We start from the raw sequence: 26,752 nt of genomic DNA, 5'->3' as shown, positions 1-26,752 counted from the left end.
GTGTGAATTCAACACAAGTGATCTATCAAAACATTTGGAGATATCACAGCTCCCTGTTTTTTGATTTTTTTTTTTCTTGTAACCCTCACCTAAATTTACCGCAGAGTGAAGACTTTAACATGTGTTTGGGTGATAATAATTTCTCCTATGGAAATAGGAAAAATATTTTAAAATATTCAAGTCCAAGCTGTCTTCCAACTTAACGAACATAAAATGGGTTTTTATGACAAGTAACACCTTATGACCTGGAAAAACAGCCTTAAAAATATTTTGGGATATTTCAGGAATAGTCTAAATATCTCAATACCAATTACTTCATTTTTGGGGGGTGAGGGGGAGGGAGAAATAAAGTTGAAAACTATAACGGATTATCCCAGTTGGGTTATTTGTTATATCACTGACTACAGCCTTTTCCAATGCATACATTGATACAAATTTTTGCAAAGAAATTCACCATTTGTTTCATTCTTTTCCTGTGTCTATATGCATCAACCTAGAACATCTAAACTACCCACATAAAGTGTGAGAGGACATAATGCCATTCTTAAAACAGATCTTTTTGTAAAAAAACCCTGTGTATATCTATTCCTGAAAAATGTGTCTTATTCCCGTACCTTATACCCAATGACACCGATGAGATTTCTGCGAGAACAAATTGATGAAACTAGTCCTGCCCTGTGCCTGTAGTGATTTGGAGATCGTTATTTCTTTCGGTAGTTTTCCAATTATAGTTTGTAAAGACAGTATCTTCCATGTTTCCTTGACAACTCTAGCCAGCTGACAAACAGTGCTAATCTAAACAAGATTTTTTAGTTTGCTGAGTAGGAGTGGCAACTGTTATTTTTTTTTCTTATTTTTTTTTCCTTCTCCTTAAAGTACACTGTGCTACATTTATTCACAGTCAAATTACTGTTAAACTCTTGCTAATTCCAGTGACAGCATAAAAATACTTCACAGTTCTGTATGTGGTGAAAGACTTCGATCATACATACCTCTGAAAAGAAAACAGACAGGATGACTAGGCTGATCCAGTGAATTATTCCTGCAAACTGTGAAGCACTTGAAACTGCAATTAACACAATACAATGAAGCATCATTATAGCAGCAGAATGCAACTTGTGTTTAATATAGTTAGTATTGCTACAACTTACATATGGGTGAAGCTTGCTTGCTTAAATTTTGTAATGGAAGTACCAGAAAGGGAATGGGATGTAATGGGACACGGAACTCCAGCCCTGTCAGCTGCTTACCCTAATGCAGGCCAGCATGTTAGCAGCCACAGCAGCTTTTACAGATAAGACTGCTGATAAGCAATGACATACACATTTTAGGTCTTTGATGCTCTATCCCTGCTCCATGCTTTCACTCCATGCACTGCTTTAGTACGAGATGTGTGACTAAATCCTGTATGCCTAAAAATCCACAGAATTCTGTAAGGAAACAGAATCCCTTGTATTATTCCTTGTATTCAGTCTTGGACAATTCAGCTCTGAAGATCAGTAATATTCTGGAACGGGTGCTTAAAAACTGGACTTCAAAACACGTTTCTATCATCTAAATAAATAACCTAGGTAAGGAGACTTTTGCACAGCTCTTTGGATGTGGCATGAACAGCCATGACCGGCTCAGAATCCCATTCCTCTCAGAGTCAGGTTTGACTGTAGGAAAACCATAGTGAGAGAAGCAACAGAAAAAACATTAACAATGTCATTGTTAATGCTAATAAGATCAAATCTTAATATATTAATTTTAAGGAGCAATTCTAATGTGTACAACAAACATAACGTGAGTATTTTTGTCCAGGCTATTTCAGGAAACGTGGCTGTCATATGGACAGCTTTGTCTTTAAGCAAGTTTCTGTGAGAACACTTGAGAAAGTTACAGTAAATGAAATAAAATTCCAGTTTAAGTAACGGGTTAAAAACCACAATTACGTTTGTAAGCAGTCTTTTTCAGAAAGACAGTGACCATTAAAATCACTTATGTTCACTTCATTTCAAACTCCTCCCTGAGAAGAAGTCTGTAAAGAGTAATTTATAAAACTCTGGATTCTACATACTAACTTTCCATATAGGTACTCTTCATGCATGCAGATTGTTGAGGTAGTTATGCCATTTTCAAAGTAGAATGACTTTGAACAAAAGTCCTTGCAGGTACTGACTGGCAGGAACACTCACGAAAATTTATCTGAATTCATTAAAAGTATGATTTTACAGACTACTAAAGCCTTGCATGGACACTCACTGGCATTAAATCAAGCTCTCATTTGATTCAACTTATTTTGCTTATAAATAACATGAAATAAGCTCAGACAAATGAGATTGCTGCAGGACTACATAAGAAGCTCTATGATATGGGTTGTCTTTATAGGCTTAAATGAATGTCTTGAAATCTTGAGGGTTCCTTAACAAGTAAGTTCAACTGAAATTCCGTGATCAAAGTTCCCTTCATTGCTGACAAAACAAAGCAGAAAGCTGAAAGGGTCCAGTATCTGAACTGCTGGCAACTTCCACTCTGGAGGTCACATGCTCTCAAGTTTGGAATAAGGGAATGATGAGAAAAAATTCTCTCTTTACTTCAGGGTATCTGTGAGTCTACCATCCCTATAGCAGACAGATTAAGACAGTCTGCGCGGTCTGGCTGTTTCAAAGAATTACCGTGTAACAGCAAAGTTTACGGCAATCAATGACTGTGTGCATAGAGATGCAAGACACTGGCAAATTTACAAAGTCCCAAGAACATATGTGACACGTACTAAATAAAGCAGCATATTATTTTAAAATTAAAACTGATTAAAATGGGAAGGAGAGGGAAGGGATGCAGGAGGAAATCAGAATACAAAGAAATCTGTTAGTACAGTCACTGGAACGCTCATAGCTGAGGCTCATCTGGAGCTTGATGAGGGTTTGCTGTGGTGCAGCAGAGAAACTACTTAAAGATGAAACAACTGGGCAAAATATATCATATTTAACTTTCCCAAGACACTGTCTTTAAGGGTGGCATAAAGAACAAGAAACGGAAACCATTCCTAAGCTATTTTTCAAACTGCTGTCGAGTGACATACAAGGCTCCAGCTGCCCCTTAGTGGACAAAAAAGCTAGAGCAACCAGGAATTTGGAAAGAAAATCAATTTCTGATGCTGCACTAACTGTAGCGAAGTGCTGGACGTGCTGCCAGACAGTGTGCAATTAAATTGCCAGTAAGATGGTAAATTTTAAAAAGCCCTTCAAACTAGAAGCTTTTGTACAAGAGCTGAATCACTAGCCCATACATTGATTCTGGATATTTGCCTCTTCCAAAGCACTCCCTTTCAAAAATGCAGTGGAAAGCTACAAAAAAGGGAGAAGAGTCTCCTCCAAGCGGTGCTCATCCCTGCTCTGTGGTGGTTCGGATACATTACTTGCATTCTGTCTGAGGCAAAGCACCTAAGCTATTCAGCTTCCACTTCTATCTGGAACAGAACTTCACATTTGTTTTAGGCATAACCTTTTTTTCCCAAAATCGTAGCTAAAAGCCAAAAAGTTCTGCTTTATTTCACATTTCGCTTGTCTGGTGCTATGGGGAAGAAGTGAATGCAAATCCACGATGCTTTTTAGTCGACTGATGAAGATGGTTCAGTATAAAATGCAGAGGTACAGCCAACCTCAGTCTATCCTTCCCCGCTTTTCCCTTCCTTTCACGTCTCCTCAAACTGTATATCCAGGAGGGGAGGGATGAAGCATACACCCTGACAAACCCTGAGTGGCCACTACAGAAGCTTGTACTACCAGCGCTTGTGTTCAATGGATGTTGTTCCTGATGACGATTTCCTGGCAGGTACAAAGTACACTGCTTCTGCAAGGAGCACAAAGCAGGTGCTCACTGCATGGTTCGGGCAAGCCCTGAACCCGTTCTTACTGAGCCACTGCTGCACCACAACGTGCATTTCCTTTGTACAGCTATGCATGCACTCAAGACAGAGCCCGGATCCAGCAATCGAAGGGACAGTAGCGGAGCTTTGCAGCTCCACCGTTTTCATAAGGCCTGATGCCTTTTACACACACACCCGCTCTAGTTCATGGCAGAAGGAGGGCAATACTAAGCTGATTTTCCCAAGTTGCTTTCCCATAAAACTGCTGAAGAGGAGGAAGGGATACAATGGTCTGTATTTCTGAGGAGTGAGGGTTGGAAGCTGCCATGATCCTCTTTTTTTGAAATGAGGTGCAAGTAACTTAATATACATCTATTTCTGCATTTGCAAACCATCACAAGGTACTGAGGCATTATTTTGTTAATGCATGTGAAGAGTTGTGAACATAGGACTAAGAAAGCTGATTATAGGATACAGACCTATAATAAAAGATCCATTATATGTCCTCTGCTTTCTAGAGTATCTAATTCTGGCATGAATATGCTTTGTGCTAAAATACCCTAAGGGGTCTCTGTCCTTTTCTTGTGCATCACCTACGCATTTGCAAATGTGGTCTCCATCACTGACATGACAGTTTCGTGTATGGGAGAACTGCACAGCGCGACCAAAGACTGCACTAAAAGTATGAGAGGAAAATGATGCTCTCAAAATGTCACAGCCGAAGAAAATGCTAGGCTTTGTTTGCTTTTTTTAAAAAAAGGAGGCTTCCAAAGTAATTACAGTCTATATAACTAATAACTGGATTAGCAGTTATTATGAACAAAACTGGTAGTGATGTGCCGTAACATATCCTAATGCATTGGTTGATTTCATATAGAATATGGAATCACTTAAAACTGTAATTACTTTTTTGAAAAACATAATTATGGCCCAATGGATTTTTAAAACCTTAAGGTAAGTTACACACATTCCTCAAATGACACAACTGCAATACTTACATCAGCCCCACCAAGATAGCCTTTATCTGATTTAAAACAAAATAGGAGGTATTCAACTTATCAAAGACAAGAAACCTGATGGGTTAATACAATGCAATGTAGCAACACAGAGCAGGTTCTTTCTCAGGTGCTGAGAAAACCCACACAGGCAGGGGCAGCCTCTGAGCAGTGAAATCACGTGACTCAACCAAACAACTTTTGTTATGCACAAGATGTAAGCTGCAGAGCTTTTAAGAGTATCACATGCACTAGACACATAGAGGAAGAATGATCTCTAAAATAAAGACTTCTTTAGAAGATTCTTCAGAAAATAAATGGTAAGAAAGCAGGTGCTTCCAGAGAAGAGTCTCCAAAACTGTGTTAAAAACCCAAGAGACATCAACAGAAACAGTTTTTAAATTCTTTGACTCTACAGGAAGTGACTTTTCTCTACTTAATGTAGAGAAAGATGTGGCACCTCAATAAATATTGTTGGAAGCTTCTTTCTCATTCTCTTTTTAAGGATTTATGCCCATAACTAGCATTCCCAACTTTTTCTGAAGGCAGCAGACATGTCCAAATTCTGGGCTTCCTCATCCAAAAAGGTAAGTCACCAGAGTCTACAGAAAATAACAACTCTAACAGAGTGGCCATGTTCAGAACAGTGTGTGCAGTATGGACAGACAGGGGTCTAAATAGTGGGAAACAGTGTGGAAAGACAGCTTAGTTATTTATTCATCTTATAGGGTTTATAAAATGGCTGCAATTACCAGTAAAGTCCTCTAAAGTAATCTTAATTACAATTGTAATACCTAAATCTTTACAGTGAAATCTAACTCCACTAAATATCAGTTGACAAATCACATACATAAAAGGACTTCAACAGAATAAAAAGCTCGTTTGCTCAGTTTAAAGTTGCCATAGAAGATACCAGACCGCGACTCTTTCATGCTATGCATTATTGCGTTTATGGGACTGTCTGAACCCCATCGCTGCCATTTCAACATATCTGAGATTCTATGGAGATACTACTGGCTGCTCTTCATCATTTAGCATAAGGAAAAACATAGCTGGTATTTGTGTTCATGTCAGATTTGTATCGCAAAAGCAAAAAAAATGGGGGGCAGCATGTAGGAAAAGAGCGGTAGAAAGAATAAAAAGAAGCAAAACAACAGCATGAAAATTTCCATTGTGGAACCTGTGTAGAGTGAATTCAGATAAAGCAAAACTGCATTTAAGCTATTGTTTAACTCTCAGTGTGTTAGCAAAGAAGAATGAAAATCTCTACCATTTCAGTGCATTACAAGATAGAAACCCATAATTTCAATTTCTACCCACCTCAGTATAAGCAAATTAATAGTAGAGATAGCACCAAATACCCTAGCAAGTTCATCACTTCCGTCTATCCACATTCCTGTGAAAAGCATCGGAGATTAATGATGCACAAATCTTTCTTCGGAGCGTGTCTGTAAGGGACAGACCTTTTCAAGTACCAATGACAATATGCAGATCTCTGCACGTACACTCTGCTTGTATCCTTTGAAAATGTGTCCTATACTGAATTTGGTCAGCAAAATAAGGAAAAGCCTAACTTCACTATACCAGGGTTCCACAAAAACACATTTCTTACCTAGCCTAGTAATCATTTAAATGGTAGGAAAGAAAAAATCCCCACCATCCTCCCCCCTTCAAAAACCTCCCAGCAAGTTAAGCCTTTATTTCATCAAAATTAAAAAAAAAAAAAAAAATCCTCCTACTCACACTGGAGAAGCTTTATATCTATTAGGAGTTCCAGAGTCAGAAGAATCACCACCAATACTACACAGGCTACCAGGAAACTGTTGAGACTTGCACTGAGCAAAAATACCTGCCACACAGCTGCTCGTCTCCCACAGCACGGTTTTAGCCAGTTAGATCTAAGGAAATAAAATTAAGAGGAAAAACAAGAACAGAAAAGAAAAGAAGAAGAAGTGAAAAAGGAAGAGAGCAAAAGAGCAGTGAACTCAAAATGACAAGTTCTGCTGTTATGGATACACTCAGTAACAATGTACAAAGACTTGGCAAAACTCACTTTTAATGGTTTCTTGAGCAAGAAAAACACTTCACAAAAAACTTCACCCTGGGGGTCTTGTCTGTCTCTCCAACCCTCTGGAGCATACCGGTGTTCAAGGGCCTTCCCATGCACCAAGTAACGCAACCCTAATTATCACACACAGTTTTCTACTTCCCTCCTGTCTTACTATTTTTCATGTGTTTTTATTTTGACACACATGGTACATTCACTTATCTGTGAGTACCAAGGCATAGCAGGACTTTGCTATTAGGTTAGAAGCTAATGGTGTTTTTTAAGAATTTCTCTGCTATTGAATTTTATGGTCGTGCACTTTATCCCTGTTCTAGAATGTGACACATCAGACAAGAGCTACGAAATTTGGTTTGCAACAATCAGTCCATGACGTCATGGAAAAGAACAACAGGAATCTGGAGAACACTGAAGAATAAGCTCAGTGACTCCACAGCTACACCTGTTCTAGCAAATATACAGAGCCTGGCAAAGTGTCAAGCCACGGGCCAAGGCTAGACAGCCTATCTATTCATCCACCAATCTGTTTGTGGACCAGGCCAAAAAGGACTTTGCCAGAGTTTAGGGTAGCACAGTTTTGGGGACAGCATATACCAGGGAATACTCCCAAACCTAGATTTCCTGATTACCTGACCGTAAAAGACCTCCTCAATTGACTCTTAAAACTTCAAAGAAGATTTGACAAGTGTTACTAGCAGCAACTTGCCCTTAGTTTAACTTTGTTACGGCTCTGGCCTGAATACAGGATGCACTAGGTTTTAAACAGGTATTTTTAAAACATAAGGAAGACAAGACATTGGGATAGGGCCTTTTTGCAGGCTTGATCTTTGAATGGATTTTATTTTACATCACCTCAAAACAGGACAACTTGTCTTTACTGCACCTGTTATTTTGGGTTTTGGGGGTTGTTTTTTTTTACATCTTTCTAAAAATAATGGTATGGAATGTCTCTGTTTAAATAGAACAGTTTTTAGTTCTATTCTTGTCCTACATTTACCTTCCCTTTTCCCAAAAGACCTGTTTTGCCAGCATTTTAATATTGCAGAGCAGTTTTTCCTCTTTCCTATTCTCAGAATTATCAGTAGAGGGCCTAAGTACATTCCTTTAAAAGCTCTACGTAGTCGAGATTTTCAAATACACCAATAAGAATAAATGAACTGTGATACTCAGCACACATTACATATAGCCACGATAATCTTTATTCAAGCTAATCATTACTTATAGAATGCTAAAGAATGTGGAGGTATTCTGTCTGTGCAGTACTAATATTCCACTGATTCTAAAAAGCATCTGAACAAAACTATCAGTTTATGACTGGAAAAACAATCATTAAGAGGTCAAGTACAGATCATCTGCATGTGAACCCCTATATAACACTCATAAAACATATAAATTGATTTCAAAGACACAGAAGTGTTTGCAATTTAAGCACTCAAAAACCACCTCCAGTTTCATACCTTAATTTATTACACCCAGGTGCATTTGTTCAACACTTATCCTGTGAATGGACAGTGATCAGCACCTTCACCTCACCTCTTCCCAGTCCTCTGAATCCACTGACATTAACCACCACATTGTGCTCTAAAAGGACTCCTGGATCGTTTCCTTCCCCCGTGCTGCTTAGCTAGCTCATTCCCTGCTACTTCTACACTCCTGTAGAGTCGAGTCCTGATCAGGCCTTAGGTCGTTGGCTTTTGGGTTTTTTTACTTCCTACCTCTTGTAAAGGATGGACATAAATAATAAAAGGAACTACAATCCAACTGGAAGTATATTTTAGATAAACCTGCTGACATGCTAAACACATCGACTCCTAATACACAAATCTCCTCATCTCCTTCAACTCTATAACCTGTCTTAGTAGAGTAGCATCTCTCCCTGATGATGTGCAAGAGCTTATCCATTCAACAGATGAGAAATCTGGGTTTTAAGTTTAAGAAAAACAAATCCCTACCAGAATAAGTGTGGGTTTAAACTTACCTTCCAAATCCTGGCCATTTACCCTGCAATACGGCAAAGCTACGCTAAGTTTAAAACTCAGATTAGACACTCAGATACACAGACTTCTCAAAAAAATAAAAGTTGACTTACACAGCTCATTTATGAAGGGATTACATACTAAGAAGTAAAACACCTTTCTCCTCTCACTCCAGGAAGAAAAAAAAGAAAAAGAAAAAAGCGTCCTATTTTGAAGAAGTACAACTTCTTTTGGCATCCTGTGTTGTCTGTGGATGCCATGCACTATATGGATACAAATAAAGTATGACTTGGGACAACTTTACTCCAAGACTTTGAACAGGCTCATTAGGTACCTCAGTTACTCCAAATCTACAACAGGAATATTATTTACCTTTCTCACCGTGCCCAGATGAAGTAAATAAATGTACTAGCATGGGAATTTCTTGGTTGATGGTGGTACAGGGCTGTAAAGTTGTTATGAGACATTAAAATATATTTAGTGGAATTTTACCGGGGTAATTCTTTTCAAAGATACTTTCACACATGGCTTTGTGGAAAACCAATCTGTCATCATCACTGCTAGTTTTATTAATAAACAGCTTGGAAAAAAGAACATAAGGCAAAACTGGAAAAGGTTTAGCATATTTATTTGGTAAGGAACCACTAGAAACAATTTGTTCAAGCTGTTAACAGCTGTCACTGTTTCTATTTTCTGGTCTTGCAAACAAATACCCCAAAATCTGCATTAGAGCTTACCCTGCCTTTTTTTTTTCTTTTTTTTTTTTCCCCTGGCTAAACAGCAGATGCTTACATCTCACAAGATGGCTATGATCAGAAAGCAGAAGGATGGATGAGACCCAAATCACTGTCTGAAGGAGTAGAAAGGCCACAGGCAGGAAGTAACAGGAACACAGAAAGGCTAAGATAACAATACAAATCTGGCTGAGACAAAACAGACAGCAGAGCCTCACAGCAGGCTACGGGTAGCAGCTGGAGGCCTTGAGCAACTCCAAGGAACTGATAGAGCTCTGCACCCCTTTCCTGGCTTCTCCTACAAGCTTAGTTTAACTACAGAAGTTAAACTATTGAAAGCACCCTCATCCTTTTTTTCCCCTAAAAGTTTTACTATTTCCAACCCCATTACATTTCTTGGAAGACTGCTGCAAAACTCTGTTGCTCAAATGGCAAGAAAGATTGCCCCAGTTTTCTGCCTAAACTCACACACATGGCCAGTTTATACATATCTGCTCTTATGCCAATATTGTTCTTTAGCTTGATTAGTTTTTTCCCCTTGCTGGCATTTTGTCCATGATGCATTTATACACAGCAATGGCATCCCCTCATTTAATTTAATTAAAGCCCATGCTTTTTGTAAAACAGACACTCAGTTTCTATACTTGTCCTAACAGTCCCTTCTGCATACGAATACAGACAACTAGAGCAGTACATAATATTTTGGAACAGGTTTAATTACATGAATGCTTCCCAGCTCTATTTGAAGTACTTCAGGCTTTCTAGGATCATTTGTGCCTTCTTTATCGGTGTGTATCACACCATTTGCTCATGGACAGCCTGGGATTACCTGGTATTTTACTCCTCTCATTAGAAAATTACTTATCAGGCTTTTCCTTTTTATGCTAAGGTCTTTAGCAAAATATAAACATCATGCGCAAAACCAACCTTTAAGAAACATAAGGACAACCACACTAGGTCAGAACAAAAGCTTGGTATCCTGTCTCCAGTAGTGACCATAAGCAGATGTCTCAAGATGAGTAGAAACATGGCAAATGTATACTACTTCCCCTTAAAACTCTCAAGCATACAACTACTTTCAACTTGGTGACTTCCTGAGACAAATGTGGTTTCTCAGATTTTACTTAGTAACTTTCAATGAATTTCTCTTCCCCAAATTTGTCCAACATCCCCGTAAGGCTAAATAAGGTATTAGCAGCTGCATATCCTTTAGAAAGTGGTTCCACACATCTACTGCCCTCTGTGCAAAAAGCAACCTCTTTTTGTTTGTTTTTAACTGGGCCATAATATATTAACGTACCCTAGCACCTGTATTGGGAGATGCGTGGGGGGGTGTCAAACCTTATTTTAACCTCTCTATGGCACAGATTTTGCAATCTCAATCAAATTTCACATCAGCCTTCTCTTTTCCATATTGAAGAGTTCTAGCTTACATAGTAATCTCCAATGGAAGTCGTACCACATCTTTGATCACTGTTTTCTTTTGAATATTTCCCAGTTCTTTTATATCTACAGTTTCTGACAGTTTCTGACACTTAATGTTCAAGATGTGGGCAAAGCTTGGATATACACAGAGGCACAACAATGGCGCCTCTTTTCTTCTCTACTCCTTTCCTAATGAATCCTAACAGCTGATTTGCTTTGAGATTGCTGCTCAGCATTTAGCTGACCTTTTCATGGACTCTCCTTCCAGACTAATATTCCTCTTTTCCACATTTCTCGTTTGTCTGTTGCTTATCCATCTTTCAATTTTTGCACCAAGCCACATCATCTCCAACTTAGACAATTAATTCCAGTGCTAAGACAGATAAATTAGACCCATGTCATTTCCACTCTCCAATAAAGAGCTATGCAAACAGTGGTCTGTAGGCTACATCTACTACACAACTACGCACAAAAAATTCCTAGGAAAAGCAAGTTCTGTCAGAAAAACACAGAAAGATCTACAAACCAAAAAAGTCTGAAAAATCACTGAGCTAGAAATTTTTTTTTTTTTTTTTTTTTTTTTACTTATAGTAGTGCTTCCTCTACCAGTTGGTATGTTACTGATAAAAGACATTAGAGGGACACACTCAAAGGATTTAGGTTACAGGATAAACACAGTAATGAGCTATTCTGGAAAATTACATTTATAAAGATAAACACTTGAAAGGATCTGTACAGAAAAAGAAGTTTCTAAATCACTAAACATCCCTGTAACATAGCCCAAAATTTCGCGTATTCTCTAGTGAAGAGCTGGTCACCTCATAGGTTCTGTCACGCCAAATGCTCATTTTCTGCTGCAGTGCAGGTCTTAGTTTTGGACCACAGCACAGAGAGTCGCAGTGATATAGTACTGCACAAAGAGCAAATCAGCACTACAGTCTCATTCACTGTATTGTGCTGTTAAGATTTTGCACCATCTTTCTGGATTCAGACTGTGGCTAGCAGCTAAAAATAAATTTAAAGTCACTTTTGTAAATACAAGGAGCTTGCTTGCTACATGAAATAGTTTTGCCCTCCAAAACCTTTGCACTTTATCTTGAGCTTGGACCTCATTATTCACCATGTACCAACATGATGCACTCCAGGATCTGCATGAGGTGTAGTGAACTTTTCAGAAAAGGGACTGTTTGTTTTAATTATGCTGCCAGACAAAGACAAGAAAAGCAGAAAACAAGAGAAATGTGAGAACTTGGTCCATTCAGGTTCTTTTAGTTTAAAGCACCTTCAAGCTTTGTAGACGAATATGAAAACCAGAAATAATGGCATCCACTTGATGCAATTACAGAAGACAGACTGAAGGAACAGACATCCTTTTCACCCAGGATGGGTGAATACATGCATCAGTGAAGGCTTGCAACCAATTTAAAATTAAAAGCTCACAACTCGTCCCTGTGTTAACTTCTGAATCTCTGAACATCTCTGTTCAGTTTTGGTTTCCCTTCCTTTTTCTCTCTCTCTCTATCCCTACAGCTTTCTTTTTTCAGCTATTCCTACTGTTTAATGCACTTTCCAGCTGCAACCAAAGACTATGAACAGAATGATCATAAATGATTAAATTACAATGGCATTACTATTTACAGCTAACGTCAAGTGAGACACATTAACTGTATGAACTCCCAACCTTTACAGCTGTTGATGTAAAACACGGTATTTGAAAGCACAGCCATGTTTCAGATTTAACATGTACAAATTCAAGAGCTGCAAGCTAAAACAAATACAACAAATAATTTAAAGTTGGTGTAGCTCTCTCCCCTTGCTTCCCACCCCAATTAAACACAGATCTTTAATGAGACAAGACTCACTGCCTAACCGCATATTCACAAAAAAAGATACAGCCTGTTGTGCAATGGTCTGTAAATTCTTTTATAATTTATTATGAATGATACCTCCTAACTGGAACTTAAGGAAAATATAGGAAAGAGAGCTGTTCCATCTCCCTGCTTGTTTTTAGCACACATGTAGCACTTTCTGCATGTTGTCAATTTTCCAACTATTACCCACCATTTTTTATTGGTAATTGATGCAAAAATAGAAGAAAGTAAGTATTTTTTGGAAAACAGAATACTGATTGGAAAAAGGAAATTAAGAGTGGCACTTAAAGCTAATGTTAGCATTTAAAAATCTCCTTAGCTTTCTGTGCAAGTAGGATCCTTAAATAAACATTTACATATTTTCATGCAAACCTAGTTCAGACGCAGCCTCTCCAATAAATTCACAGAAATGAAGAAAACCAGCAACTTTGCTCTGCTTTTTGTAAACTAGTACCACCTAACCTGTTAAAGATATGTTAGAAGTGTACACTGTGGGTTCTTCTTGGCATCCAAGGCACATTTTTTGAATGTGCTTATTTCTCATATACATGTGTCCAGCCTATGCCTCGATCATTTCTGCATGTCTAAGCATGACACACAGTGCAGAGCAGATACATCTAAAGATGATTTTAACAAGTTACCTGCACAGCAGATCAGCGGGACTAATAATGAACATCATACTCATATTGGTTCTGAGAACCAAGCTACTATTTCTTCACGGTGCTCCACAGTGTGGAAGACATAGGCCTTTATAAAAAGAGATTGCTGTAGTCACATAAAACTCAAAAAGTTTTAGTTAAATGTTGTTAGCATTTATCACAAAATTTCCTTTTCCTGAAGAGTAAGACCCACAGCTCTGTTTAACACTAGGCACATCAGCCTCACTGCAGCTAGGAAGCAAGCCAGATGCAGGAATCCCTCCTATCCCACATGCAGAGACCACAGGCACCTTACTCCTTCTCAGTGCAAAGGCAGCAATGCCAGCCCACCCACGTGATTTATACTAAGTGAGAGTATTTTCAGTGCAGATTCCATCCAACTTAACTAATTTCCATCATGTAAATCTTTGTACTTTCCCTGCTTGAGAAGTCTACGGAGGGAAAAGAATTTTTGCTCAACCCACATTAGGAGATGACACATTTTGTGTTTTGTCTGAGAGTTTCTGGGCAAGCAGAAAGGTTTTTCTTGCCTGATTACCCTTTCACTACTTACAGGTGTTCTTCAGGGACAGGCTTAATGTGCCATCTAATCTGCAGTCCTTTCTTTGTTGCTTAGCACAGGGATCAGCACTGTAAACTAAATTTCTGACAAAAACAGTTCAAACTGTTGACAAAATTCCTTAAACAACACTGACAGATGGGAACTGACTGCCCTGAGCATTTCACAGAATCACAGAATCATTAAGGTTGGAAAAGACCTTTAAGATCATCAAGTCCAACCATCAACCCAACACCACCACGCCCACTAAACCATGTCCTGAAGTGCCCCATCCACAGCTTTTTTTGAACACTTCCAGAGATGGTGACTCCACCATCTCCCTGGGCAGCCTGTTCCAATGTTTGACCACTCTCTCCATAATGAAATTTTTCCTAATATCCAATCTAAACCTCCCCTGGCGCAACTTGAGGCCATTTTCTCTCGTCCTATCGCTAGTTACTTGGGAGAAGAGACCAACACCCACCTTGCCACAACCCCCTTTCAGGTAGTTGTAGAGAGCGATAAGGTCTCCCCTCAGCCTCCCCTTCTCCAGACTGAACAATCCCAGATCCCTCAGCCGCTCCTCATAAGACTTGTGCTCCAGACACCTCCCCAGCTTCTTTGCCCTTCTCTGGACACGCTCCAGCACCTCAACATCCTTCTTGTAGTGAGGGGCCCAAAACCGAACACAGGATTCGAGGTGCGGCCTCACCAGTGCTGAGCACAGGGGTAAAATCACTTCCCTACTCCTGCTGGCCACACTATTTCTGACACAGGCCAGGATGCTGTTGGCCTTCTTGGCCACCTGGGCACACTGCCGGCTCATAGTCAGCTGGCTGTCAACCAGCATCCCCAGGCCCTTTTCTGCTGGGCAGCTCCCAGCCACTCCTCCCCAAGCCTGTAGCGTTGCATGGGGTTGTTGTGACCCAAGTGCAGCACCTGGCACTTGGCCTTATTTAAACCTCATACAGTTCACCTCGGCCCATCAATCCAGCCTGTCCAGATTCCTCTGCAGAGCCCTCCTACCCTCCAGCAGATCAACACTCCCACCCAACTTGGTGTCATCTGCAAACTTACTGAAGGAAGTAAGTTACTTACTGAAGGAAGGAAACTGCACAAAATAAGATTTTTATTACAGTGTCTTTAAAGCCATGGGAACGTCAGTTTACATATGGTCCGTCTAACAAAAGACAGCCCATAATTTTCCTTTCTTTTTTTCATTTGTCATAGGAGGGGGTAGCTAGTCTGATGCCATCTGAGAGTTTCCAGGCACGCCGAGAGGGCTATGACCCACCTATTCCTGGCTGCCTGTTAATATCAGGTTTATTGAGAGAAACATTCTCTCAGATGAAACAAAAAGCTCCCCTACTTAGCAGCCAGGTTAAATTTGAGCTTGTGCTTGGGCCCTGAACATCTTCTGGCCTTAAAGAAGGAAAGTTAGAGGAAAGCCTTGGGGTGCACACAACCAAACCATTAAATCAGAAGACTCCTTTATTGACCACTTATTCATCTCTCATCTGATGTCTCTCTTGTTGCTCTGTGCATGGAGATGGAGATTTACTAGTGATGAAGTGTGACAACCCACTCCGCTCCTAATGGGTATTGTGGACAATTATGTTGAAAACCACAAGGTCATGGACAGATGCAGCTTGTAGCAACAACCCAGCATTTTCCAAGCACAGGGGTGCGCCAGACCTTTCTGCTGCAAAGCCTTACAGTTAGAACAACTACAACTTGCCTAGATCAGCTACAGATCTAGAACAACAGAGCTATACAGCCATATAGCTCTGTATGCAGCTCATACAGCTTGGCACCTTCCCTGCAATTCTCAGGGAGAAGTATACAGAAGATAATGCTTGGAGTCTGCGACAAAGGCAGACTGCCGTGGAGAGGAAGAGGAATCCTACATCACTTTTTAGTTCTCTCTGGCATTGGCAGTATCTTCCGGTATCTCCACCGGCAACCTGTATGGAAGCACTGGGGTAACAGAGCTTCACAGTTACAAATATGGACGCTGGCAGAAACTACAGAGACTTAGACATTTTCTGCCACCTCCTGTGCTGCCCTTCCCCCATCACTCTCTTCATACATGAGGGAAATGCAACGGTCAGTTCCTGTACCAAACTGATTTGACCCACCCTGTCTCCTTCTTACTCAGGTGGAAGGCAGTCACATGTACCTAGGCCATGAGAAAGAAATTACACCACATTCATAAAACCAAACATATTCCCAACCAAGCCATGAGGTGGTATGGGGACAGTATTTTACTTTTGCTGCTGGGCTCCTTGAGCTCAGCTCTGTTCCTAAATTTCACAGGGCATCAGCTGCAATCAGTGCTTCTGAAAGGAAGAAGCCGCCATTCCCACAAGGCAGATGCAGACCTAGGACTCAGCTGAACGTACTCAGACAAAATGCATTGAGACATACAAACTAAAGCTCTGAATTTGCTTCAGAGAATCCACTCTGTCTCCTCCAGCTGGGAGGTCTAGATGGCACCTGCTTATTTCCATTCAGAGTGACAAAGCCACAGAAGTCGTCTGTAAGAAGGAAGAGATCTCAGCTGAAGAAAAGAATGACAAGTCTACTTCCATGCTTAAGACTGCAAAGCTGCTCAAATGGTTACAATGAGAGATCTGTGCACTTTGGCACAGTGAAGAATTGAGTTTCAGATCATAAAAATCTATAAAAATGCATATTTGAACTAAACTGGTATTTACTCAGTACCAAAATAGCCTGAGGGTTACACCTGCATACTCAAATTAATTTTCAAGTGCCTCTTCTGCTATGCAGGGTATTTTATGTTACAGTTGTACCATACTTATATAACCTACTTGAAATGTATTTCCCCTTCTTTGGAGTAACAACTTTCTGGAGATGTCTCATAAAGTCCAATTTAGAAAGAAATTAAAGGCAAGAGCCTTCCCCACATACTGCTTCCTGACTACCATACAGAATACCTGCTAAGCAGAGATCAAGCAGGCCTCTGCTGATTCCTGAGCACAGGTTAACACACGTTCATCTGTTAATAATGAAGGCTTATATAAAGCCTTTTAATGTCTTCATCAGTAAGAGCTCTATATGACTTACTGTGAAGTGCTTTTAGATGGATCTTATCGACAGTGGAGTATATATATGTCCAGCGCAACACACAGTGGAACAGTAATCGCAGAATCAGAGGGGCTAGGCACAAGCGCTCACCTAACCTTTGTCCCAAGAGATGTTAACCTATAGCGCTATCATTCCTGACAAATGCATCTTCTTAAAGACATCTAGCAATCGCAACTCTACTCCTCACTTCCCCATACGCACCAGCAGTCTACCCCAGCACTTTGGTACCCTCATTATTCTCTTCTCTGCTGCAATTCAAGGTTTTCACTTCTTGACCTAAACATCACGGAGATCGGTAACAGACTGTTCTCTTTCTCAGTGAAGTCTCTTACAAGCTCCCCAAAAGTCTCTTCTTCACATAAAACACAAACAGTTATTTCAATCGGTACTCCAGCGGCAGGTTTTCTGAGCCTCTAATCATTCTCACTGCCTTCCTCTGGATTCTCTCCAGTTGACCTAAATCTTTCATAAAAAATTTAGTACAGCAGTCCACCTACAGCCACTTCAAGCCTGAACCAGGCATAACAATGACTTCTAATGTCCTGTAGGACAACAATGCTACATAATCTGACACTGGGTTACGTTTGGGCAAATGTTATGAACTGATTAAGATCTTTTACTCCAATAAAACCAGAACAGTTGTTCCATGAAAACAGGCGTAATATGTACCTACATTATCAAAAGACCATGTTCTCACATAAGCACACTACACAATTCAAATTATTCTGTGAAAAGCACACAGCCTGTCCAAGAATCAGCAGTACTAAGTCATTACCTCTCAGTCAGGAGATGCACAACCATGTACAAGAATCACAGTAGCCACTCTGTGTCATCCTGAAACACCTTTCACAAAGAGCTTTCACCAGACCATTCTGCTTGTCTGATGGGGGTTAGATGCTTGCTGTAGTCTTCCCTGACAGAAGGCTTCCTGACTGTGGTCAAATAGCAGCTATGAATCACTTAAAATCACAAAGAGCTCCAATCCAGCACAGCTTGGTTATATTAGAAAAAGTCACTTCCATCATGTGACAATGCTTTTTAAAAAAGTTTGAGGACAACTGGCAGCACTTCTCCAGCTCAAGGTTTTCTTTTTTTCCAGGCCATGAAATACCTATAACCTAAAACTATAAAACAAAATGATGTCCTTTGTACTCACCCTTCTCTTTGGTACTCCTCATCCAAATTTGACAGAAGCTGGGACCCAGCCACAGAGAGATCAAGTGCAGCTAAAGGTAGATCTCGATAAGCAAAGTTAACAAGCTGTACAGGAGCAATGCTTTTGGTCTCTTCTTCCACTTGCTGTGAAATTATCTCAACTTCTGAAACACCACCTTCTATTGTAGGCCTGAAAATGTAATAAGCAAAATAAAAACCAACCCTTTCTCTCTACACACATACATATAAACAAATAAGCAAGCAAGTAAAAATAACTTAGATACAAGAACTTCACAAAACCCAAAAAGGCCAGCAACTTAAAAGGCCTTTACAAGGTCATTGGGGGAGGTGTCCTCATTGAGGGGACAGACCAAATCTCTCCAAACTTGCCTTTTGTAGCTCCCACTGCAATCAACAGAAACCTCACAGACAAAGGAGAACAGCATTTCACTCTGCTGAATCTGCTTCAAAAGTACTAAATATAAACGGATGTGTTATAAGCAAACAAACAAATATGGAAACAATGCATTAATCCAAAAGCAAAATATTTGTGCAAAACAGAAAGAAGGCATGTAACTATGCCAACTAAAAACTGACTGCTTTGTCAGTTAGATCAGTGAGCAATGAATAGCTAAGCTTATTAATCATTATATACAAATTAAGTGGTAATTAATGGATGTAGTTTGACCTTTCTTCCACTGTGGGTCAATATTCAAATAGTTTTGATGGATGGTGACTTTGTTTCATTCAGCTAGAAAGGATCATTCTGTTCCATGTTATTTCAACATAATTCTGAAAGGAGAACTACGACTCAGAAGAATTATGGACTCCTCTATAAAGATTATCTTAATTATCCTTATGTACAGCTTCTAAATGTGAACATGTATTCTTCTACCACCCCACTAATGGGAACTCTATCAGGTAAAAACAGAGTCTGACTATGTATGTGTCTTCCACATTTATAACAAGATACTACTCATCTAGAAACTCAAACTTTGTCAGTTAGTGTATTAACTAGTGCATGAGAAGGATGACTTCATTGAAGGAGAGAGCTTGCATGTCAAGCCCCAGAAGGGATTGATCCTTTGCAGTACCCAGTGAAAGCAGTGAAAGCTGCTTGCTCCGTTTGATTCAGAGTAGGTGCACGCATAAACTTCTCTAGCTTTCATCCAGGGAAGCTTGTTAACTTCTGAAGAAATCTCAGGCTACTTGTCAGAGCTTTTCAACAGCAGGTGTGAGGATGCTCTTTTTCCTTAGGGATATAGTTAAAAAGTGCGTAGCACCCAACTTCCCTCTGTTATTTGACTGCAAAAGTTGCATTGCTGATTTTGTTTTAAAGAAGAGTATTAAAATCTTCCAGCTATTCAAGCAACCTGAATAACAGTTCATTTTTTTCCGCAGAAAAAAATGAATAATTTAGAGGCGTTCTTAACTCATAGATCCTGTAAGTCTAAGGATGTGAGGGAAGGAACTAAAATTCTGTGTGAAAGACAGAGAGAAAGATTCTACTGGTCAGAGCCTCACCACTAGAATAATTTTCAGATGGAAAACATTATTCCTAAATTAAAAGGACCTAAATGCTGCCAGCATTACACAAGAAAGTAATTTTAAAAATCGGAAAATGCTGTTATATCTCAAGTATGTGGCAGGGATAGGCTTCAAATATGTTATATGATGGCAGAAAATAGAGGTAAAAGGAAGTACCATTTGAACAACCTGAAGGCTTATTTTATTTTTTATTTAACTAATACTGGAAAGTAATGAGATTCTTTCATTTCCAACGGAACTATATTCCTCTATAAACAATCTGAAATCAGAAGCCCAGAGGGAGGAGCTAATTTTGGCTAGAATTTTTTTTCTTTAATTTTCCACCTCTAGCACCATCCTGTGGACATTTACCTTTATAAGCCCAAGCTAGTCCAGTTTTGCATGAAAGAGCACAAAATGATCCAATTTCCAGTAAAAGAAGGGAAAAAGGAAACGGGTTGGTGCAGCTTTCCCTCTTCCAACAGTACTTACCTTCCGTGTTCCTAGACAGACTAAATGACAGACATTGTCTGATTCGACTGAAAAGGAAAGCCAATCAACCAACAGACTAGTGTTGGCAAACAGCTTTTGGAAAGAAAAAAGGCAAATGGATCTGAAAATAACATGACATACTAGTTTTCAGCCACTGGCTGTTAGTAACACATCAGACATGCTTAGAGCATTCATGGTTTTTTTTTTCTGCTAATTCACACTATATAGACAACTGACCAAATCCTATTACTCCTCAAATTACGAACTTTTCCTTCAAGTAATACTGATAGAACCCTCCTGATGTCACAACATCATTCTCCTACAGGTAGCAACCTGTTCCCTTCTATTTAAACTAAGTTACAACTATCCTCACATGGTACTTACTGAGGATTGGTCATGTTGGAGGATGCAAACAATCAGCAGTGGTTCCAGTATTTAACTAATTCCAGCTGCTCTGCACAGAAGTTCTAGCCTTCCAAGATTAGGTCTCTGTGAGAAGCAAATTAAAATTATTTAAAACACAGCTGAAAGAATTCCAAAGGGCTGTATTGACATCTGTTGTCATGTTGTGAGTTTGTCTAATAATTTTATTTCCCCCATGATGCCCTTTCAAAATGGTTTTAATCCAGGTTAATTCCTCCATATTATGGAAGCTGTAGAGAGTTACAGTGCATTTACTTATACACAGGGACACCTGCTCACATATATACTTCCATATGAACACAGGTCGTGCTTTAAACTACTAGACTGTTGAGAAAGATAACCAAGATAAGAGGGGGGTGGCAGATTTTCAAAGCAAATTCTATTGGAAGCCAACTGATTTTTGGTTGCTTGGGTTTTTTTTTTTTAACCGTTTAATATACCTTATAGAGATGAGCATTAGCTTTGTCAACAAAGTTTGGGGTTTTGTTCTCCATTTTCCAATTTGAACTGTGTTCCTGACTCCCTTTTCTACTTTAGGAAGTCTCTTCCAAGAATTAATTCATTTTGTCAAACATTCTAGATGGGCTGTTATCAAGACGATATTTTGATCAACAAAAGCCACTATTGCATTTGGGAAATGCACCACATTTGCTTTTAGCAAAATCTCCATTTGTGTTGTACCTGGACCAATGCATGGCAACCAGAATGGAAGAGCTTGTGAGAATGAAACCTACTGATACACAGGTTTTGGTAGCTGGAAAAATGTAAACTGCAGAATACCATATAAGAAACAAAAAATTTTAGGAAAAGATATCATGAGAGATTTTGTAAAGCTATTGTCAAGATTATATGCTAAATACAATAAAAGTAACATAAAACCATACTCTTATTTTAATTAAACAAAAATAGTGATTGGCAAATTAGAATATTGCTAACTAACACCAAAAAAATTTTCATTATAATGAAAAATGCTTCTTATACTAAACTTTATAATAGAGTCACTTACAGGCTGAATTGTTAGTATCAGTCAAGTAGTTACAGTGGAGACATATAAATGTAGCAGCAGTATGGTCCGTAACAAACACTTGATACCAAATAATGAAATCAAACTTACATCTTCTGTAGAGCCATTTCCAAGGCTTTATTTCATGTCTTGCAACCTTATAATAACGTAAAATGTAGTCAATGCATTCTCAGATAACGGGCCTGGGTATGCAAAAAGAAAGGGTCTACACTGTGATCACCCTCCTCAGGTACGTAAGTCAGCCAAAAGCAATTTGATTTTTTTGTATGAAGAAAAGAAACATGACTGACTTAAAAACAGAAAAATTCACATATTTTAGAAAAACACACACAGTCCATTTATCTAAAACATGGCACTACTTCTAAAGTCAGAGTAAGAAGCCAACTTTTTACTGATAAACCTTCCCTGATACAGCAGAGACTTGATTCAATATCCATTTGATACCAGTGGGAATCTCTTCCCTGGCTTGCTCCCAGTCCTTGAATTATTTCATTTACTATATCCCTAAGGTAGCAAAATACTAAAACATTTGCCTAAAATTATGCATGTTTAAATCATACACTGAAGGGATGTGGTGAATCTGTACCTATGACAGCTTCACGATAGCAATTGTTAAACCTACCAGCACAACAAAACTAAAATATAACTATCAGCCTTGTTTTGCGATGTTAGCTCCCTAATGTCTCATTTTGGGTTGATACTTTACAACATTTTTCAGAAAAAAAATTTTAATGAAAAATTTTACCCAAACCAATTGTTCTAAGCACTCAGCCTGAGAAAATGGTACAGGCATGAAGTACTCTGCACCTGTCTTATGAGACTGAGGAAGCTGAGAATCCTGCTATACCTGCATTTGCAGGCCTGGAGAATAAAAGATAGATGGGGATACAGCTGATTTAGGAAATGGGAATAAAACTGACGGAAACTGGTCTCAAAGGACAGGAGTCAGATGTAGATATGGGAATTTCTTAACATTGTAAAAACCTCACCATTTATTTGGAAGACAGCACAGTGCTAACACACGCAACCTCCCTCCCAGAGGGGGTTTATAAAACAAAACAATGACAAAAAATGTACAGCTAGGTTTTTAAAAATTCTTAGTCTTTAGATTAATCTCAAGATTTTGAGGGAACTTAAATCTTAACAGTGGGGCCAGCAACACTGCAGTTCTTTCACACAGAACATGAAGATGAAATATTTGCCCCTCCAGAATACAGACTCAGTCTCTTTATTTTTAAAAGCTGGAAATATGCTCACATTCATACAGAATTTTGTTTTACAACTCAACCAGATCTGACCAATGGCAACACCAATAAGCCAGACCTGCTCCCTCTTACCAGAGTTGGCAGCTCTACAGATAAAGTTTGCTCACCACCAGGACTGAAGGAGCAACTTACAGCCAGGCAGCAAGCTCTTCCGACAGCTCTGACGGCTCCACAGGGAGCAGAGTCCAACTTGCCTTAGCTGAAGGGATCGTTACCATGACATAGGGCGCTCACAAAGGTGAGACGAGTAACGTGGAAAGAGACCTGAAAGGAGATAGAAGGAGTCAAGTCTCCAAAGGACTCAGTGGAGCCTTCCTGTGAGAAAAAAGTGGCAAAAAGTGAGTAACTTCTGGTGCAGATGACTAATGTATTAGCTGATTTAATGAATTAAAAAGACAACTAGTTAATATGTACAATAAGAAGGCAGCACAACTGAAACCTTCAAAACGACGTAATGGGTTGCGTATATCTATATCCTAAAGAGATTACTATGATTCATGCTTCTTTCTAGGCTTTATGCAAGCAACAGAAATGTCTTAACATAAACTGATATTTTGCAGAAACTTAGTCTTTCCATCCACTCCACCTCACCTATCTGTTACATTCAAAACTTCCTTAAAAAAACCCCAAAACTTTTACAGCAGCGTAAACCACTTCCAACTTCCACAGCAAATTTCTGTGCAACTGAGTGGTGTTTAGAGGCAACAAGGAACAGCAGGGAGATTTCATTCTCTTGCACTTCTCTCTCGCTTGCATTCCTATAGGATACAGCGTAGGCAAAGAGCAATGATGTGGCTCTCCTCCCTACCAAAAGAGAGGGGCAGGGGGCAGAGTGCAATCTTTGGGTATTCCATCCACCACCCGAGTGGGAATTTCTCCATACAGCCCTTCCCACACCTATCCCACTCAGTGTTCAATAGACAAAAAAGCCTCATCTCTCATGGTCTCCTCCAAGGGAATTAGTTAACAGTTCCAAGGTTGGGGTTTTTTTCACTTCTTGGAACTGAGACCAGACAGCACACGATGCATGCTGAGTTGCCATGTGAGTATGAGCAATGCCCATTTTGTGAGAGTTCAGCAATTCTATCTGTTCTGTGGTGTGTTTTCAAGGTGAGATGGCTGTAAAAGGAGCACAGTTTCCAGAGTTAAACAGAAGTAGTTTAAAAAGGGCCTATGACAGAAGGGAAAGAATAGTCCCAAGAAGTTTCTAGTGCAAGCTTTGAAGCAGTGTAAAAAACCAGAAACATTCACTAGACTAAATGACTGACATACTGTCTTGCATGTACCAAGAGGACAGTGCAATCTGATGGGAAGCATATTTCTGCACCTGGTTTTCTGTATAGAGTGAAGTTTGTAGACTAGCAGTTAAAATGTGTGGGATTACAGTTCAAATCTCAGCAAAGCTGACTCAGCTCTTCACCCCTCTGCAGTACCTGAAGGAAGCTGCACCCAGTTCACCGAGCTCTTTCCAAGGAAAGACCTTCAAAGTGCTTAGAAGCACTGTACTTGTCTTCCAAGCCCTCCAGCTTCCCCATTCTTTGCACAGGTATTACATACACCAGTGTTCCTCAAAGCTTTTGCAAGGTACCCTTTGCTTGATCATGATTTCTTTCACTCCCTCCTCTGTGGGGGCACTGGCAAGCAACTGCTTCACAGTTCATGGGTTATGCTCAGAATCACGCAGGTTGAAAAGTGGGGTCATGCGCTACAGTTGAGCAAAGGTTCATGCTGCTGCCCTTGCCCAGCACACATCCTGCCTGAGTTAATTTGTTAATGTTTAGATCAACCTTCTATTGTCAGTCACCACACCTTGGCTGTAGCTTGCCAAGATAAAGGAGATAAAGTCCAGCTTAAAAAACACAAAGCATAGAACAGAGTTTGGAAAACATATGGTAAAGCATAGCACGTGTGAGATGGTGCCTGTTGTGTGTGTACATACACTCTAGGATAAAAGAAAAAAAAACCCTAAACAAAACCCCAAGAGCAACCTTAAAGAAAAAAAATAATTATCTCTATTCCACTGGTGCATGAACACCATTACTTGTAGCATTGGTTTAAGCACAGTCTTACAAAATACATACCACAATGTAGCGGGCCCCATTTGGGGTGAGGAGTAGGGAGATGGTTTCATTTAAGCCTTTTGCACCAAAGTCTCCACTAACTTGTACCGTGTTTAGCTAAGCTGAAGTCAAGACCACATGGTTCGGAGCTGTTGTTGCATTTGCTCACGTTCAGAGGAGTATTATCATGAAGCTGTAAGCTCCTGTACAAAACGGACACTGAAACATCTGAGTTTATGTACTTATAAGTAGCTACAAAACTCTGACATGTTCTTCTAGCTAAAAGTTCTTCCACACAGCCCCCCCAAGAGCAGCTTAGACACATGGACAGGTTCACAGTTCACATCCAAATTAAATGCAACAGGCCATGCTTTGAGGAAACACTGCTGTTAGCTGAAATGCAGGTTTTAGGTATTCTTGCCCAGCTTCTGCTCCTTCCTCTGCCCACGGGCCACTACTGTGAGCTGGACCAGGAAACTGATTTGGCATTTCCAAGAGGACCAACAAAATTATTCTTTTCCTGCACTTTTTTTCTTCCCTTCTAAAAAGTAGGATGGCTTCCCTGATACAGGTCACAGTACAGCTCCAAAAATAGTTACATCAGCAAAACTGAGAGGGTAGGGCAGTGCATTGGGCACAGCCACAGGAACAAACAGCATGGTGGAAAAACACCTAAGATCAGAAATACTCAAACCAAAGATGATGTCTTGAGCCCTCATCATTGGCAATATTCAACTGGAGCAAGCACTCAATCTGCTTAACAGATTGGGGAAGGGGTGGAAATGAAAAGAGGTTCTGTGTGGGTTTTTTCTCCTTCTGTGTCACATCGGAGCTCTAGTACACATCAGGAAATGGAATTTTGTTTCCTTTGTGCCAAAAAGTTATGTTCTTATTTCAGATTCTAAATTAAAATTCTTACGCAGTCTAAAGCTCAAATGCAAGCAATTGCTATTGAGGTTCCTACCAAGCAGAATCCTAAGGACATCATGGAGCTATCCAGAAAAACAGAGAAAGGGAAAGAGGGACTAATTTGAAATAGGAGTAGGGGAAACACCTAACCAGACATGACACCAGAAGCTTTCAAACAGAAAGTGGTAGTGTGAATATATACATTATATATATATACACACACACACATATATATATATATCTACATTTAGCTCTTGTGAATCAGACTAGCCACATTTATTTTGTGATTAACACCATTGATGATATCACCCTGATGATCAGTATGAACATGATGTGATCGCTCATCTCTACTAGTGCAAGTCACGTTTCTTCAAGAACTGAAACTAGGCTTCCTGGGATCACAGCCTGACAATTCTGACAACTGTTTTTGTTTTAACCTCTTCGTGAGAATTTTAACCAGCTCCACACATGTGCATTTAGAAAGTTTTGTTGGTCATGTATGTCAAAACTGTTTCCTTCAGAAGTCCAGCAACTTGCACTTCTGAAGGGGAAACCCTGGAAATCTCCTTCAGGAGAGGTCCCAGCACTTCCTTGCTTCACTTCAGGTTGAACAAAATTGTTTTTTCTTTTTTTCTCCTAATGGGTGAACAGGTTCATTGTGATAAAAACTTAAAAT

The 26,752-nt window shown here is 39.6% G+C and overlaps 1 protein-coding gene across 1 annotated transcript in view; it reads right to left on the bottom strand.

Moving 5' to 3' along the window:
* The window catches only part of TMEM266 (transmembrane protein 266), a gene marked incomplete at both ends in the record, with an annotated part of 60,803 nt that extends 40,010 nt beyond the window's left edge, over nt 1–20,793 (bottom strand). The window contains 4 exons of the mRNA XM_082005014.1: nt 993–1,066; nt 6,589–6,743; nt 18,378–18,566; nt 20,780–20,793. Coding sequence (XP_081861140.1) covers nt 993–1,066; nt 6,589–6,743; nt 18,378–18,566; nt 20,780–20,793 — 432 coding nt within the window. The remainder of the gene's footprint in view (nt 1–992; nt 1,067–6,588; nt 6,744–18,377; nt 18,567–20,779) is intronic.
* Between the last annotated feature and the right edge of the window lie 5,959 nt (nt 20,794–26,752).

This window comes from Phaethon aethereus (assembly GCF_964289735.1).
Source record: "Phaethon aethereus genome assembly, chromosome: 12".
Classification (NCBI taxonomy): domain Eukaryota; kingdom Metazoa; phylum Chordata; class Aves; order Phaethontiformes; family Phaethontidae; genus Phaethon; species Phaethon aethereus.
This window is presented reverse-complemented; position numbering and strand designations above follow the sequence as displayed.